Consider the following 15184-nt stretch of genomic DNA (forward strand, 5'->3'; position numbering starts at 1 on the left):
CCCCCCCAAAAAAACCCAGAATCACCCAAAAAACCCCAAACCCCGAGGTCATCATGAACACCACCACGGTAGGGACCCCAAAATACCCAAAATCTACCCCAAAAATACCCCAAAAATCTCAGAAACCTTAAAAACCCCAAATCCCCCCAAAAACCCCCCAAAAATACCCCAAAATCACCCCAAAAATCTCAGAAACCCCAAAAACCCCAAACCCGGAGGTCATTGTGAACACCACCATGGTAGGGACCCCAAAAACACCCAAAAAACCCCAAAATCACCCCAAAAATACCCCAAAAATACCCCAGAATCACCCCAAAATACCCCAAACCCCGAGGTCATCGTGAACACCACCACGGTAGGGACCCCAAAAACACCTAAAACCACCCCAAAATACCCAAAAATACCCCAAAAAACTTAAAAACAACAAAAACACCCCAAAATCCCCCAACCCTGTGTCCCTGTGTCCCTGTCCCCATTCCCAAATCCCTGTCCCCATGTCCCCGTGTCCCTAACCCTGTCCCCATGTCTCTAACCCTGTCCCCAAATCCCTGTCCCCATGTCCCTAATCCTGTCACCTGTTGTCCCATGTCCCTAACCCTGTCCCCATTCCCAAATCCCTGTCCCCCTGTCCCTGTCCCCAAATCCCTGTCCCCATGTCCCTAACCCTGTCCCCATGTCCCTAACCCTGTCCCCTTTCCCATATCTCTGTCCCCATGTCCCTAACCTGTCCCCTGTTGTCACCCCTGTTGTCCCCAGTACTACTACTCGGTCCGGCTGTTCGCGGGCCAGGAGCCGGGCAGTGCCTGTCCCCATGTCCCTGTCCCCAAATCCCTGTCCCCATGTCCCTGTCCCCATGTCCCTGTCCCCATGTCCCTGTCCCCAAATCCCTGTCCTCATGTCCCTGTCCCTGTGTCCCCCTGTCCCTAACTTTGTCACCCCTTGTCCCCAGTACTACTATTCCGTCCGGCTGTTCGCGGGGCAGGAGCCGGGCAGTGCCTGGGTGGGCTGGGTCACCCCCCATTTCCACCAGCACGACCCCGAGTTCGAGCTGAGCCGCGTGCGCAGCGTCACCGTCACCATGGGCGACGAGCGCGGCAACGTGCACGACAGGTGGGCACGGGGGGACCCAAAATGGGGTCCCAAAAATGGGATCCAAAAATGGGATCCTAAAATGGGATCCTAAAATGGGATCTGGGGTGGGATCCTAAAATGGGATCTGGGGTGGGATCCAAAAATGGGATCCTAAAATGGGGTCTGGGGTGGGACCCCAGAGTGGGGTCTGGGGTGGGATCCTAAAATGGGATCCTAAAAATGGGATCTGGGGTGGGATCCTAAAATAGGATCCACAAAAATGGGGTCTGGGGTGGGATCCTAAAATGGGATCTGAGATGGATTCCTAAAATGGGATCCCCAAAAATGGGGTCTGGGGAGGGATCCTAAAATGGGGTCTGGGGTGGGATCCTAAAAATGGGATCCTAAAATGGGATCCCAAAAATGGGGTCTGGGGAGGGACTCCAAAATGGGATCTGGGGTGGGATCCAAAAATGGGATCCCAAAAATGGGGTCTGGGGTGGGATCCTAAAAATGGGATCCCAGAAATGGGGTCTGGGGTGGGATCCTAAAATGGGATCCCAAAATGGGGTCTGGTGGGACCCCAAAATGGGATCTGGGGTGGGATCCTAAAATGGGATCTGGGTGGGACCCCAAAATGGGATCCTAAAATGGGGTGGGATCCTAAAAATGGGATCCTAAAATGGGATCCACAAAATTGGGGTCTGGGGTAGGATCCAAAAATGGGATCCCAAAATGGGGTCTGGGGTGGGATCCAAAAATGGGATCCTAAAATAGGATCCACAAAAATGGGGTCTGGGGTGGGATCCTAAAAATGGGATCCCAAAATGGGGTCTGGGGTGGGATCCTAAAATGGGATCCCCAAAATGGGATCCCCAACGTGGGGTCTGGGGTGGGATCCTAAAAATGGGATCCTAAAATAGGATCCACAAAAATGGGGTCTGGGGTGGGACCCCAAAATGGGATCCCAAAATGGGGTCTGGGGTGGGATCCAAAAAATGGGATCTGGGGTGGGATCCTAAAAATGGGATCCTAAAGTGGGGTCTGGGGTGGGATCCTAAAAATGGGATCCTAAAATGGGATCCACAAAAATGGGGTCTGGGGTGGGATCCAAAAATGGGATCCTAAAATGGGATCCCAAAAATGGGATCTGGGGTGGGATCCAAAAATGGGATCTGGGGTGGGATCCTAAAAATGGGATCCTAAAGTGGGGTCTGGGGTGGGATCCTAAAAATGGGATCCTAAAATGGGATCCCAAAAATGGGGTCTGGGGTGGGATCCCCAAGGGATCCCAAAAATGGGGTCTGGGGTGGGACCCCAAAATGGGATCTGGGGTGGGATCCTAAAAATGGGACCCCAAAATGGGGTCTGGGGTGGGACCCCCAGGTGATCCCATAAATGGGGTCTGGGGTGGGATCCAAAATGGGATCCCCAAAATGGGGTCTGGGGTGGGATCCTAAAAATGGGATCCTAAAATAGGATCCACAAAAATGGGGTCTGGAGTGGGACCTCAGAGTGGGGTCTGGGGTGGGATCCCAAAAATGGGGTCTGGGACCTCAAAGTGGGATCTGGGTTTTGGGATTTTTTGGGGATTTTTTTTGGGATTTTTCTGGGGATTTTCTCGGGGGTCTCACCTTTTTCTCTCCCCCTCCCCAGCATCAAACGCAGCGACTGCTGCATGGTGTGGGGGTTAAATTGGGGATTTTGGGGGGGATTTTTTTTGGGATTTTCTGGGGGATTTTTTGGGGGGAATTTTTCTGGCGATTTTTCGGGCGATTTTTTTTGTCGATTTTTTTGGGGATTTTTTGGGCGATTTTTCTGGCGATTTTTTGGGTAATTTTTCTGGCAATTTTTCTGGCGATTTTTGGGTGATTTTTTGGGGGGATTTTTTGGTTGATTTTTCTGGCAATTTTTCTGGCGATTTTTCTGGTGATTTTTTCTCGGGATTTTTTTGGGGCGATTTTTTGGGGATTTTTGGGGTGATTTTTCTGGTGATTTTTTTCGTGATTTTTTGGGGATTTTTTTGGCGATACTTTTAGCGATTTTGGGGGGATTTTTCTGGCGAATTTTTGGGCGATTTTTCTGGCAATTTTTTTAGCGACTTTCCTGGCGATTTTTTGCGGGATTTTTGGGGGGATTTTTTTTGGGATTTTTCTGGGGATTTTCTCGGGGGTCTCACCTTTTTTTCTCCCCCTCCCCAGCATCAAACGCAGCGACTGCTGCATGGTGTGGGGGTTAAACTGGGGATTTTGGGGAGGATTTTTTTGGGATTTTCTGGGGGATTTTTTGGGGGGAATTTTTCTGGCGATTTTTCGGGCGATTTTTTTTGTCGATTTTTTTGGGGATTTTTTGGGCGATTTTTCTGGCGATTTTTTGGGTAATTTTTCTGGCAATTTTTCTGGCGATTTTTTGGGTGATTTTTTGGGGGATTTTTTGGTTGATTTTTCTGGCGATTTTTTGGGGGATTTTTTGGGGGATTTTTTTGTTGATTTTTCTGGCAATTTTTCTGGCGATTTTTCTGGTGATTTTTTCTCGGGATTTTTTTTGGGCGATTTTTTGGGGTGATTTTTCTGGTGATTTTTTTCGTGATTTTTTGGGGATTTTTTTGGCGATATTTTTAGCGATTTTGGGGGGATTTTTCTGGCGAATTTTTGGGCGATTTTTCTGGCAATTTTTTTAGCGACTTTCCTGGCGATTTTTTGCGGGATTTTTGGGGGGATTTTTTTTGGGATTTTTCTGGGGATTTTCTCGGGGGTCTCACCTTTTTTTTTCCCCCTCCCCAGCATCAAACACAGCGACGGCTGCATGGTGTGGGGGTTAAATTGGGGATTTTGGGGGGGATTTTTTTTGGGATTTTTTGGGGGGAATTTTTCTGGCGATTTTTTGGTCGATTTTTTTGGGGATTTTTTGGGCGATTTTTCTGGCGATTTTTTGGGTAATTTTTCTGGCAATTTTTCTGGCGATTTTTTGGGGGATTTTTTGGTTGATTTTTCTGGCGATTTTTTGGGTGATTTTTCTGGCGATTTTTTGGGGGATTTTTTGGTCGATTTTTTTAGGGATTTTTTGGGCGATTTTTCTGGCGATTTTTTAGGTAATTTTTCTGGCAATTTTTCTGGCGATTTTTTGGGTGATTTTTTTGGGGGATTTTTTGGTTGATTTTTCTGGCAATTTTTCTGGGGATTTTCTGGGGGATTTTTTGGGGGATTTTTTTGTTGATTTTTCTGGCGATTTTTTGGGTGATTTTTTTGGGGGATTTTTTGGTTGATTTTTCTGGCAATTTTTCTGACGATTTTTCTGGTGATTTTTTCTCGGGATTTTTTTGGGGCGATTTTTTGGGGATTTTTGGGGTGATTTTTCTGGTGATTTTTTTCGTGATTTTTTGGGGATTTTTTTGGCGATACTTTTAGCAATTTTGGGGGGATTTTTCTGGTGATTTTTTGGGGATTTTTTTGGCGATACTTTTAGCGATTTTGGGGGGATTTTTCTGGCGAATTTTTGGGCGATTTTTCTGGCAATTTTTTTAGCGACTTTCCTGGCGATTTTTTGCGGGATTTTTTTGGCGATTTTTTTGGGGATTTTTTTTGGGATTTTTTCGGGGGTCTCACCTTTTTTTCTCCCCCTCCCAAGCATCAAACGCAGCGACTGCTGCATGGTGTGGGGGTTAAATTGGGGATTTTGGGGGGATTTTTTTGGGATTTTCTGGGGGATTTTGGGGGGGAATTTTTCTGGCGATTTTTCGGGCGATTTTTTTTGTCGATTTTTCTGGCGATTTTTTGGGTAATTTTTCTGGCGATTTTTTGGGTGATTTTTTGGGGGATTTTTTGGTTGATTTTTCTGGCGATTTTTCTGGTGATTTTTTCTCGGGATTTTTTTGGGGCGATTTTTTGGGGATTTTTGGGGCGATTTTTCTGGCGATTTTTTGGGTAATTTTTCTGGCAATTTTTCTGGCGATTTTTTGGGGATTTTTTGGGGGATTTTTTGGTTGATTTTTCTGGCAATTTTTCTGGTGATTTTTTCTCGGGATTTTTTTGGGGCGATTTTTTGGGGATTTTTGGGGTGATTTTTCTGGTGATTTTTTTCGTGATTTTTTGGGGATTTTTTTTGCGATACTTTTAGCGATTTTGGGGGGATTTTTCTGGCGAATTTTTGGGCGATTTTTCTGGCAATTTTTTTAGCGACTTTCCTGGCGATTTTTTGCGGGATTTTTGGGGGGATTTTTTTGGGGATTTTTTTTGGGATTTTCTCGGGGGTCTCACCTATTTCTCTCCCCCTCCCCAGCATCAAACGCAGCGACTGCTGCATGGTGTGGGGGTTAAATTGGGGATTTTGGGGGGGATTTTTTTTGGGATTTTTTGGGGGGAATTTTTCTGGCGATTTTTTGGTGATTTTTTGGTCGATTTTTTTGGGGTTTTTTTGGGCGATTTTTCTGGCGATTTTTTGGGTAATTTTTCTGGCAATTTTTCTGGCGATTTTTCTGGCGATTTTTTGGGGGATTTTTTGGGTGATTTTTTTTGGGGATTTTTTGGTTGATTTTTCTGGCGATTTTTTGGGGGATTTTTTTGGGGGATTTTTTGGTTGATTTTTCTGGCAATTTTTCTGGCGATTTTTCTGGTGATTTTTTCTCGGGATTTTTTTGGGGCGATTTTTTGGGGATTTTTGGGGTGAATTTCTGGTGATTTTTTGGGTGATTTTTTTGGGGATTTTTTGGTTGATTTTTCTGGCGATTTTTCTGGCGATTTTTTTAGGGATTTTTTGGTTGATTTTTCTGGCGATTTTTCTGGCGATTTTTCTGGTGATTTTTTCTCGGGATTTTTTTGGGGCGATTTTTTGGGGATTTTTGGGGTGATTTTTCTGGTGATTTTTTTCGTGATTTTTTGGGGATTTTTTTGGCGATACTTTTAGCGATTTTGGGGGGATTTTTCTGGCGAATTTTTGGGCGATTTTTCTGGCAGTTTTTTTAGCGACTTTCCTGGCGATTTTTTGCGGGATTTTTTTGGGGTTTTTTTGGGGATTTTTTTTGGGATTTTCTCGGGGGTCTCACCTTTTTTTCTCCCCCTCCCCAGCATCAAACGCAGCGACGGCTGCATGGTGTGGGGGTTAAATTGGGGATTTTGGGGGGATTTTTTTTGGGATTTTCTGGGGGATTTTTTTGGGGATTTTTTTGGCGATTTTCTTGGCGATTTTTCTGGGGATTTTCTCGGGGGTCTCACCTTTTTTTTCTCCCCCTCCCCAGCATCAAACGCAGCGACTGCTACATGGTGTGGGGGGGGGAGTTCGCCGCCCCCACGCAGCAGGCGAGGGTCACCCACACTGACCTGGTCATCGGCTGCCTGGTGGACCTGGCCACGGGGCTGATGACCTTCACTGCCAACGGCAAGGAGATCAACACCTTCTTCCAGGTGAGCTCTGACCCGCCCCAGGTGAGATTAGACCTGTCCCAGGTGAGATTAGACCTGACCCAGGTGAGCTCTGACCCGCCCCAGGTGAGCTCTGACCTGTCCCAGGTGAGATTAGACCTGACCCAGGTGAGATTAAACCTGACCCAGGTGAGATTAGACCTGTCCCAGGTGAGCTCTGACCTGTCCCAGGTGAGATTAGACCTGACCCAGGTGAGCTCTGACCTGTCCCAGGTGAGATTAGACCTGTCCCAGGTGAGATTAGACCTGTCCCAGGTGAGCTCTGACCTGTCCCAGGTGAGATTAGACCTGACCCAGGTGAGATTAGACCTGACCCAGGTGAGCTCTGACCTGTCCCAGGTGAGATTAGACCTGACCCAGGTGAGCTCAGACCTGTCCCAGGTGAGCTCAGACCCTCCCCAGGTGAGCTCAGACCTTCCCCAGGTGAGCTCAGACCTGTCCCAGGTGAGCTCAGACCTGTCCCAGGTGAGATTAGACCTGACCCAGGTGAGTTCAGACCCTCCCCAGGAGAGCTCTGACCCTCCCCAGGTGAGATTAGACCTGTCCCAGGTGAGCTCTGACCTGTCCCAGGTGAGATTAGACCCGACCCAGGTGAGATTAGACCTGACCCAGGTGAGCTCTGACCCTCCCCAGGTGAGCTCAGACCTGTCCCAGGTGAGCTCTGACCCTCCCCAGGTGAGCTCAGACCTTCCCCAGGTGAGCTCAGACCCTCCCCAGGTGAGCTCTGACCTGTCCCAGGTGAGCTCTGACCCTCCCCAGGTGAGCTCAGACCTTCCCCAGGTGAGATTAGACCTGACCCAGGTGAGATTAGACCTGTCCCAGGTGAGCTCTGACCCTCCCCAGGTGAGCTCAGACCTGTCCCAGGTGAGATTAGACCTGACCCAGGTGAGATTAGACCTGACCCAGGTGAGATTTGGGGCGGGGTCCCTGCCCCAGGTGAGCTCTGACCCTCCCCAGGTGAGATTAGACCTGACCCAGGTGAGCTCTGACCCGCCCCAGGTGAGATTAGACCTGTCCCAGGTGAGCTCAGACCTGTCCCAGGTGAGATTAGACCCTCCCCAGGTGAGATTAGACCTGACCCAGGTGAGATTAGACCTGTCCCAGGTGAGCTCTGACCCTCCTCAGGTGAGCTCTGACCTATCCCAGGTGAGATTTGGGGTGGGGTCCCTGCCCCAGGTGAGTTCAGAACCTCCCCAGGTGAGCTCTGACCCTTCCCAGGTGAGCTCTGACCCTCCCCAGGTGAGATTAGACCTGTCCCAGGTGAGCTCTGACCTGACCCAGGTGAGCTCAGACCTGTCCCAGGTGAGCTCAGACCTGACCCAGGTGAGCTCTGACCCTCCCCAGGTGAGCTCTGACCCTCCCCAGGTGAGATTAGACCTGTCCCAGGTGAGATTAGACCTGTCCCAGGTGAGCTCTGACCTGTCCCAGGTGAGATTAGACCTGACCCAGGTGAGCTCAGACCCGCCCCAGGTGAGCTCAGACCTTCCCCAGGTGAGCTCAGACCTGTCCCAGGTGAGATTAGACCTGACCCAGGTGAGATTAGACCTGTCCCAGGTGAGCTCTGACCTGTCCCAGGTGAGATTAGACCTGACCCAGGTGAGATTAGACCTGACCCAGGTGAGCTCTGACCTGTCCCAGGTGAGATTAGACCTGACCCAGGTGAGCTCAGACCTGTCCCAGGTGAGCTCAGACCCTCCCCAGGTGAGCTCAGACCTTCCCCAGGTGAGCTCAGACCTGTCCCAGGTGAGCTCAGACCTGTCCCAGGTGAGATTAGACCTGACCCAGGTGAGTTCAGACCCTCCCCAGGAGAGCTCTGACCCTCCCCAGGTGAGATTAGACCTGACCCAGGTGAGCTCTGACCTGCCCCAGGTGAGATTAGACCTGACCCAGGTGAGATTAGACCTGCCCCAGGTGAGCTCTGACCTGCCCCAGGTGAGCTCAGACCTGCCCCAGGTGAGCTCAGACCTTCCCCAGGTGAGATTAGACCTGACCCAGGTGAGCTCTGACCCTCCCCAGGTGAGATTAGACCTGACCCAGGTGAGATTAGACCTGTCCCAGGTGAGCTCTGACCCTCCCCAGGTGAGATTAGACCTGTCCCAGGTGAGATCAGACCTGACCCAGGTGAGCTCTGACCCGCCCCAGGTGAGATTAGACCTGTCCCAGGTGAGATTAGACCTGTCCCAGGTGAGATTAGACCTGACCCAGGTGAGATTAGACCTGTCCCAGGTGAGCTCAGACCTGTCCCAGGTGAGCTCAGACCCTCCCCAGGTGAGATTAGACCTGACCCAGGTGAGATTAGACCTGTCCCAGGTGAGCTCAGACCTGACCCAGGTGAGATTAGACCTGACCCAGGTGAGCTCTGACCCCGCCCCAGGTGAGATTAGACCTGTCCCAGGTGAGCTCAGACCTGACCCAGGTGAGATTAGACCTGACCCAGGTGAGCTCTGACCTATCCCAGGTGAGCTCTGACCCTCCCCAGGTGAGCTCTGACCCACCCCAGGTGAGATTAGACCTGACCCAGGTGAGATTAGACCTGTCCCAGGTGAGCTCAGACCCTCCCCAGGTGAGCTCAGACCTGTCCCAGGTGAGCTCTGACCTTCCCCAGGTGAGATTTGGGGTGGGGTCCCTGCCCCAGGTGAGCTCAGACCCCCCCCCGGTGAGATTTTGGGGGGTCCCAGGTGAGATTTTGGGTGGGGGTCCCACCCCAGGTGAGATTTTGGGGGTTCCCAGGTGAGATTTTGGGTGGGGATCCCACCCCAGGTGAGATTTGGGGGTTCCCAGGTGAGATTTGGGGGTTCCCAGGTTGGATTTTTGGGGTCCCAGGTGAGATTTTGGAGGGTCCCAGGTTGGATTTTTGGGGTCCCAGGTGAGATTTGGGGGTTCCCAGGTTGGATTTTTGGGGTCCCAGGTGAGCTTTGGGGTCTCACAGCCGAATTTTGGGGTTCTGGCCCAGGTGGAGCCCAACACCAAACTGTTCCCGGCGGTTTTCGTGCAGCCCAGCACCCAGAACGTGCTGCAGTTCGAGCTGGGCAAGCTCAAGGTACACTTGGTATATTTTTTTATTTTATTTTATTTTATTTTATTTTATTTTATTTTATTTTATTTTATTTTATTTTATTTTGTTTTATTTTATTTTATTTTATTTATATATTTTATTTTGTTTTATTTTGTTTCATTTTATTTTATTTTATTTTATTTTGTTTATATATTTTATTTTGTTTTGTTTTATTTTATTTCATTTTATTTTATTTTATATTATTTAGTTTTATTTTATTTATATTTATTTTATTATACTTTATTTTATTTTATTTTGTTTTGTTTTATTTCATTTTATTTTATTTTATTTTATTTTATTTAGTTTTATTTATTATTTTATTTTATTTTATTTTATTTTATTTTATTTTATTTTATTTTATTTTATTGTGTTTTATTTTATTTTATTTTATTTCGTTTTATTTTCTTTTATTTTATTTTATTTATATATTTTATTTTGTTTTGTTTTATTTTATTTCGTTTTATTTTATTTTATATTATTTTATTTTATTTTATTGTGTTTTATTTCATTTTATTTTATTTTATTTTATTTTATTTTAGTTTAGTTTAGTTTAGTTTAGTTTTATTTTATTTTATTTTGTTTTGTTTTTATATTATATTATATTACATTATATTACATTATATATATATTATATTATATTATATTATATTATGTTATATTATATATATATATTATATTATATTATATTATATTTATATAATATTATATTATATTATATATATATTATATTATATTATCCCCCCAGAACATCATGCCCATTACGCTATATTACATCACATTTTTTTATATTAAATTATATTAAATGATTTTAAATCCTAATAAATCCTGTCCCATTCTCAGAACATCATTCCCATTATTTTATATTGCATTACATTACATTATTTTATATTAAATTATAATTAATTCTATTAAATTATATTATGTTCTAATAAACCCTGTCCCATTCTCAGAACATCATGCCCATTACATTACATTAAATTCTATTAAATTCTATTAAATTCTATTAAATTCTATTAAATTAAATTAAGTTCTAATAAATCCTCCCCCCCAGAACATCATGCCCATTACATTACATTAAATTCTATTAAATTCTATTAAATGATATTAAATCCTATTAAATTCTCCCCCCCAGAACATTATGCCTATTACATTACACTACATTTCACTATTTTGTATTAAATTCTATTAAATTCTGTTAAATTCTATTAAGTCCTAATAAATCCTGTCCCATTCTCAGAACATCATGCCCATTACATTACATTAAATTCTATTAAATTCTATTAAATTCTATTAAACTCTATTAAACCCTGTCCCCCCAGAACATCATGCCCATTACATTACATTATTTTATATTATATTATATTAAATTCTATTAAATGATATTAAATCCTACTAAACCCTGCCCCATTCTCAGAACATCATGCCCATTACATTACCTTAAATTCTATTAAATTCCATTAAATTCTATTAAATTCTATTAAATTCTATTAAATTCTATTAAGTCCTAATAAATCCTGTCCCATTCTCAGAACATCATGCCCATTACATTACATTAAATTCTATTAAATTCTATTAAATTCTATTAAATGATATTAAGTTCTGATAAACCCTCTCCCCCAGAACATCATGCCCATTACATTAAATTCTATTAAATTCTATTAAATTCTATTAAATTCTATTAAATTCTATTAAATTCTATTAAGTTATACTAAGTTCTGATAAACCCTGCCCCCCAGAACATCATGCCCATTACATTACATTAAATTCTATTAAATTCTATTAAATTCTATTAAATTCTATTAAATTCCATTAAAGGAAATTAAGTTCTAATAAACCCCCCCCCCAGAACATCATGCCCATTACATTACATTAAATTCTATTAAATTCTATTAAATGATATTAAATCCTACTAAACCCTGCCCCATTCCCAGAACATCATGCCGATCTCGGCCGCCATGTTCAGCAGCGAGCGGCAGAACCCGGCGCCGCAGTGCCCGCCCCGGCTGCTGATCCAGCACCTGAGCCCCGTCACCTGGAGCCGCCTGCCGGGGGCGCAGCTGGGCGTGGAGAGCGCGCGGCTGGGCGAGCGCCAGGGCTGGGCCGTGGAGTGCAGCCAGCCCCTGCAGATGATGGCGCTGCACATCCCCGAGGAGGACAGGTGGGCACACCTGGGACACACCTGGGTACACCTGGGTACACCTGGGTATAGCCACGGCACACCTGGGTACACCTGGGTACACCTTGGCACACCTGGGTATAGCCTGAGCACACCTGGGCACACCTGGGACACACCTGAGTACACCTGGGTATAGCCTGAGCACACCTGAGCACACCTGGGGACACCTGGGACACACCTGGGACACACCTGAGTACACCTGGGTATAGCCTGAGTACACCTGGGTATAGCTAGGACTCACCTGAGTACACCTGGGTACACCTGGAGACAGCCAGAGCACAGCCAGAGACAGCCAGGGCACACCTGTGGCACACCTGGGCACACCTGAGCAAACCTAGGTACACCAGGAGACAGCCAGGGCACACCTGGGCACACCTGGGCACACCTGGAGCCGCCTGCCGGGGGCGCAGCTGGGCGTGGAGAGCGCGCGGCTGGGCGAGCGCCAGGGCTGGGCCGTGGAGTGCAGCCAGCCCCTGCAGATGATGGCGCTGCACATCCCCGAGGAGGACAGGTGGGCACACCTGGGGGCACCTGGGGGCACCTGGGTACACCTGGGTATAGCCACGGCACACCTGGGTACACCTGGGTATAGCCTGAGCACACCTGGGACACACCTGAGTACACCTGGGTATAGCCTGAGTACACCTGGGTACAGCCACGGCACACCTGAGCACACCTGGGTACACCTCAGCACACCTGGGTATAGCCTGAGCACACCTGGGTATAGCTAGGACTCACCTGAGTACACCTGGGTACACCTGGAGACAGCCAGGGCACAGCCAGAGACACCCTGGGCACACCTGGGCACACCTGGGTATAGCCTGAGTACACCTGGGTACAGCCATGGCACACCTGAGCACACCTGGGTACACCTGGAGACAGCCAGGGCACAGCCAGAGACACCCTGGGCACACCTGGGGACACCTGGGTATAGCCTGAGTACACCTGGGTATAGCTGGGACTCACCTGAGTACACCTGGGTACACCTGGAGACAGCCAGAGCACATCTAGGCACAGCCAGGACACACCTGGGTATAGCCTGAGCACGCCTGGGACACACCTGAGCAGAGCCAGGGCACACCTGAGCACACCTAGGTACACCTTGAGACAGCCAGAGCACAGCCAGAGACAGCCAGGGCACACCTGGGTACACCTGGAGATAGCCAGGGCACACCTGGGCACACCTGAGCACACCTAGCTACACCAGGAGACAGCCAGGGCACACCTGGGCACACCTGGGCACACCTAGGTACACCTGGATATAGCCAGGGCACACCTGGGCACACCTGAGCACACCTAGGTACACCAGGAGATAGCCAGGATACACCTGGGCACACCTGAGCACACCTAGGTACACCAGGAGATAGCCAGGATACACCTGGGCACACCTGGGCACACCTGGGCACACCTGGGCACACCTGCCGGGGGCGCAGCTGGGCGTGGAGAGCGCGCGGCTGGGCGAGCGCCAGGGCTGGGCCGTGGAGTGCAGCCAGCCCCTGCAGATGATGGCGCTGCACATCCCCGAGGAGGACAGGTGGGCACACCTGGGGGCACCTGGGTACACCTGGGTACAGCCACAGCACACCTGAGTACACCTGGGTACACCTGGGTACACCTCGGCACACCTGAGCGCACCTGGGATACACCTGATTACACCTGGGTATAGCCTGAGTACACCTGGGTATAGCCTGAGTACACCTGGGTATAGCTAGGACTCACCTGAGTACACCTGGGTACACCTGGAGACAGCCAGGACACATCTAGGCACAGCCAGGACACACCTGGGTATAGCCTGAGCACGCCTGGGACACACCTGAGTACACCTGGGTATAGCCTGAGTACACCTGGGTACAGCCACGGCACACCTGGGTACACCTCGGCACACCTGGGTATAGCCTGAGCACACCTGGGGACACCTGGGACACATCTGGGACACACCTGAGTACACCTGGGTATAGCCTGAGTACACCTAGGTACAGCCATGGCACACCTGAGCACACCTGGGTACACCTGGAGACAGCCAGGGCACAGCCAGAGACACCCTGGGTACACCTGGGGACATCTGGGTATAGCCTGAGTACACCTGGGTATAGCTGGGACTCACCTGAGCACACCTAGGTACACCTGGAGACAGCCAGAGCACAGCCAGAGACAGCCAGGGCACACCTGGGTACACCTGGGACACACCTGTGTACACCTGAGCACACGTGGGTACAGCTGGGGGCACCTGGGACTCACGTGGGTACACCTGAGCACACACAGGGGCAGCCAGAGCACACCTGGAGGCAGCCAGTGCACATCTAGGTACAGCCAGGACACACCTGGGACACACCTGGGGACACACCTGGGTACACCTGAGTACACCTGGAGACAGCCAGGGCAGAGCCTGAGACACCCAGGGCACACCTGAGCACACCTAGGTACACCTGGAGACAGCCTGAGCACACCTGGTCACACCCTCCCCTCCCCAAATTCCCTTTTTTTTCCTCCCTCAGGTGCATCGACATCCTGGAGCTGTGGGAGCGCCAGGACCTGCTGCAGTTCCACTGCCACACCTGGGGCACACCTGGGCACACCTGGGCACACTCAGAGCTCATGTAGGCACACCTGGGGATAATCCAGGCACACCTGGTCACACCTGACCCCAAATTCTTCCCCCTTTTCCCAGGTGCATCGACATCCTGGAGCTGTGGGAGCGGCAGGACCTGCTGCAGTTCCACTGCCACACGCTGCGCCTGTACTGCGCCGTGTGCGCGCTGGGCAACAACCGCGTGGCGCACGCGCTCTGCAGCCACGTGGGCACACCTGGGGCACACCTGGGCACACCTGGGCACACTCAGGGCTCATCTAGGCACACCTGGGGATAATCCAGGCACACCTGGGGCACACCTGACCCCAAATTCTTCCCCCTTTTCGCAGGTGCATCGACATCCTGGAGCTGTGGGAGCGGCAGGACCTGCTGCAGTTCCACTGCCACACATGAGCACAGTCAGGGCTCATTTGGGCACACCTGGGGCACACTCAGAGACACTCAGGGCTCACCTAGAGACACCTGGGGATAATCCAGGCACACCTGGGGCACACCTGGGGCACACCTGACCCCAAATTCTCTCCTTTTCCCAGGTGCATCGACATCCTGGAGCTGTGGGAGCGTCAGGACCTGCTGCAGTTCCACTGCCACACATGAGCAAAGTCAGGGCTCATTTGGGCACACCTGGGGCACACTCAGAGACAGTCAGAGCTCATCTAGGGACACCTGTGGATAATCCAGGCACACCTGGGGCACACCTGACCCCAAATTCTCTCCTATTTACAGGTGTATTGACATCCTGGAGCTGTGGGAGCGGCAGGACCTGCTGCAGTTCCACTGCCACACCTGGGGCACACTCAGGGCTCATCTAGGTCACTCCTGGAGCACACCTGGTCACACCTGACCCCAAATTCCCTTTTTCCCCCCAGGTGTAT

At 49.0% G+C, this 15184-nt stretch overlaps 1 protein-coding gene across 1 annotated transcript in view; it reads left to right on the top strand.

The window, feature by feature from the left end:
• LOC130263345 (ryanodine receptor 1-like) overlaps positions 1-15184 on the top strand; it is a 93854-nt gene that overhangs the window by 31043 nt on the left and 47627 nt on the right. Inside the window, exons 12-16 of the mRNA XM_056510851.1 lie at positions 950-1110; positions 6305-6470; positions 9442-9528; positions 11475-11701; positions 14388-14514. Coding sequence (XP_056366826.1) covers positions 950-1110; positions 6305-6470; positions 9442-9528; positions 11475-11701; positions 14388-14514 — 768 coding nt within the window. The remainder of the gene's footprint in view (positions 1-949; positions 1111-6304; positions 6471-9441; positions 9529-11474; positions 11702-14387; positions 14515-15184) is intronic.

The sequence above is a fragment of the Oenanthe melanoleuca genome, chromosome 25 (assembly GCF_029582105.1).
Source record: "Oenanthe melanoleuca isolate GR-GAL-2019-014 chromosome 25, OMel1.0, whole genome shotgun sequence".
NCBI lineage: Eukaryota > Metazoa > Chordata > Aves > Passeriformes > Muscicapidae > Oenanthe > Oenanthe melanoleuca.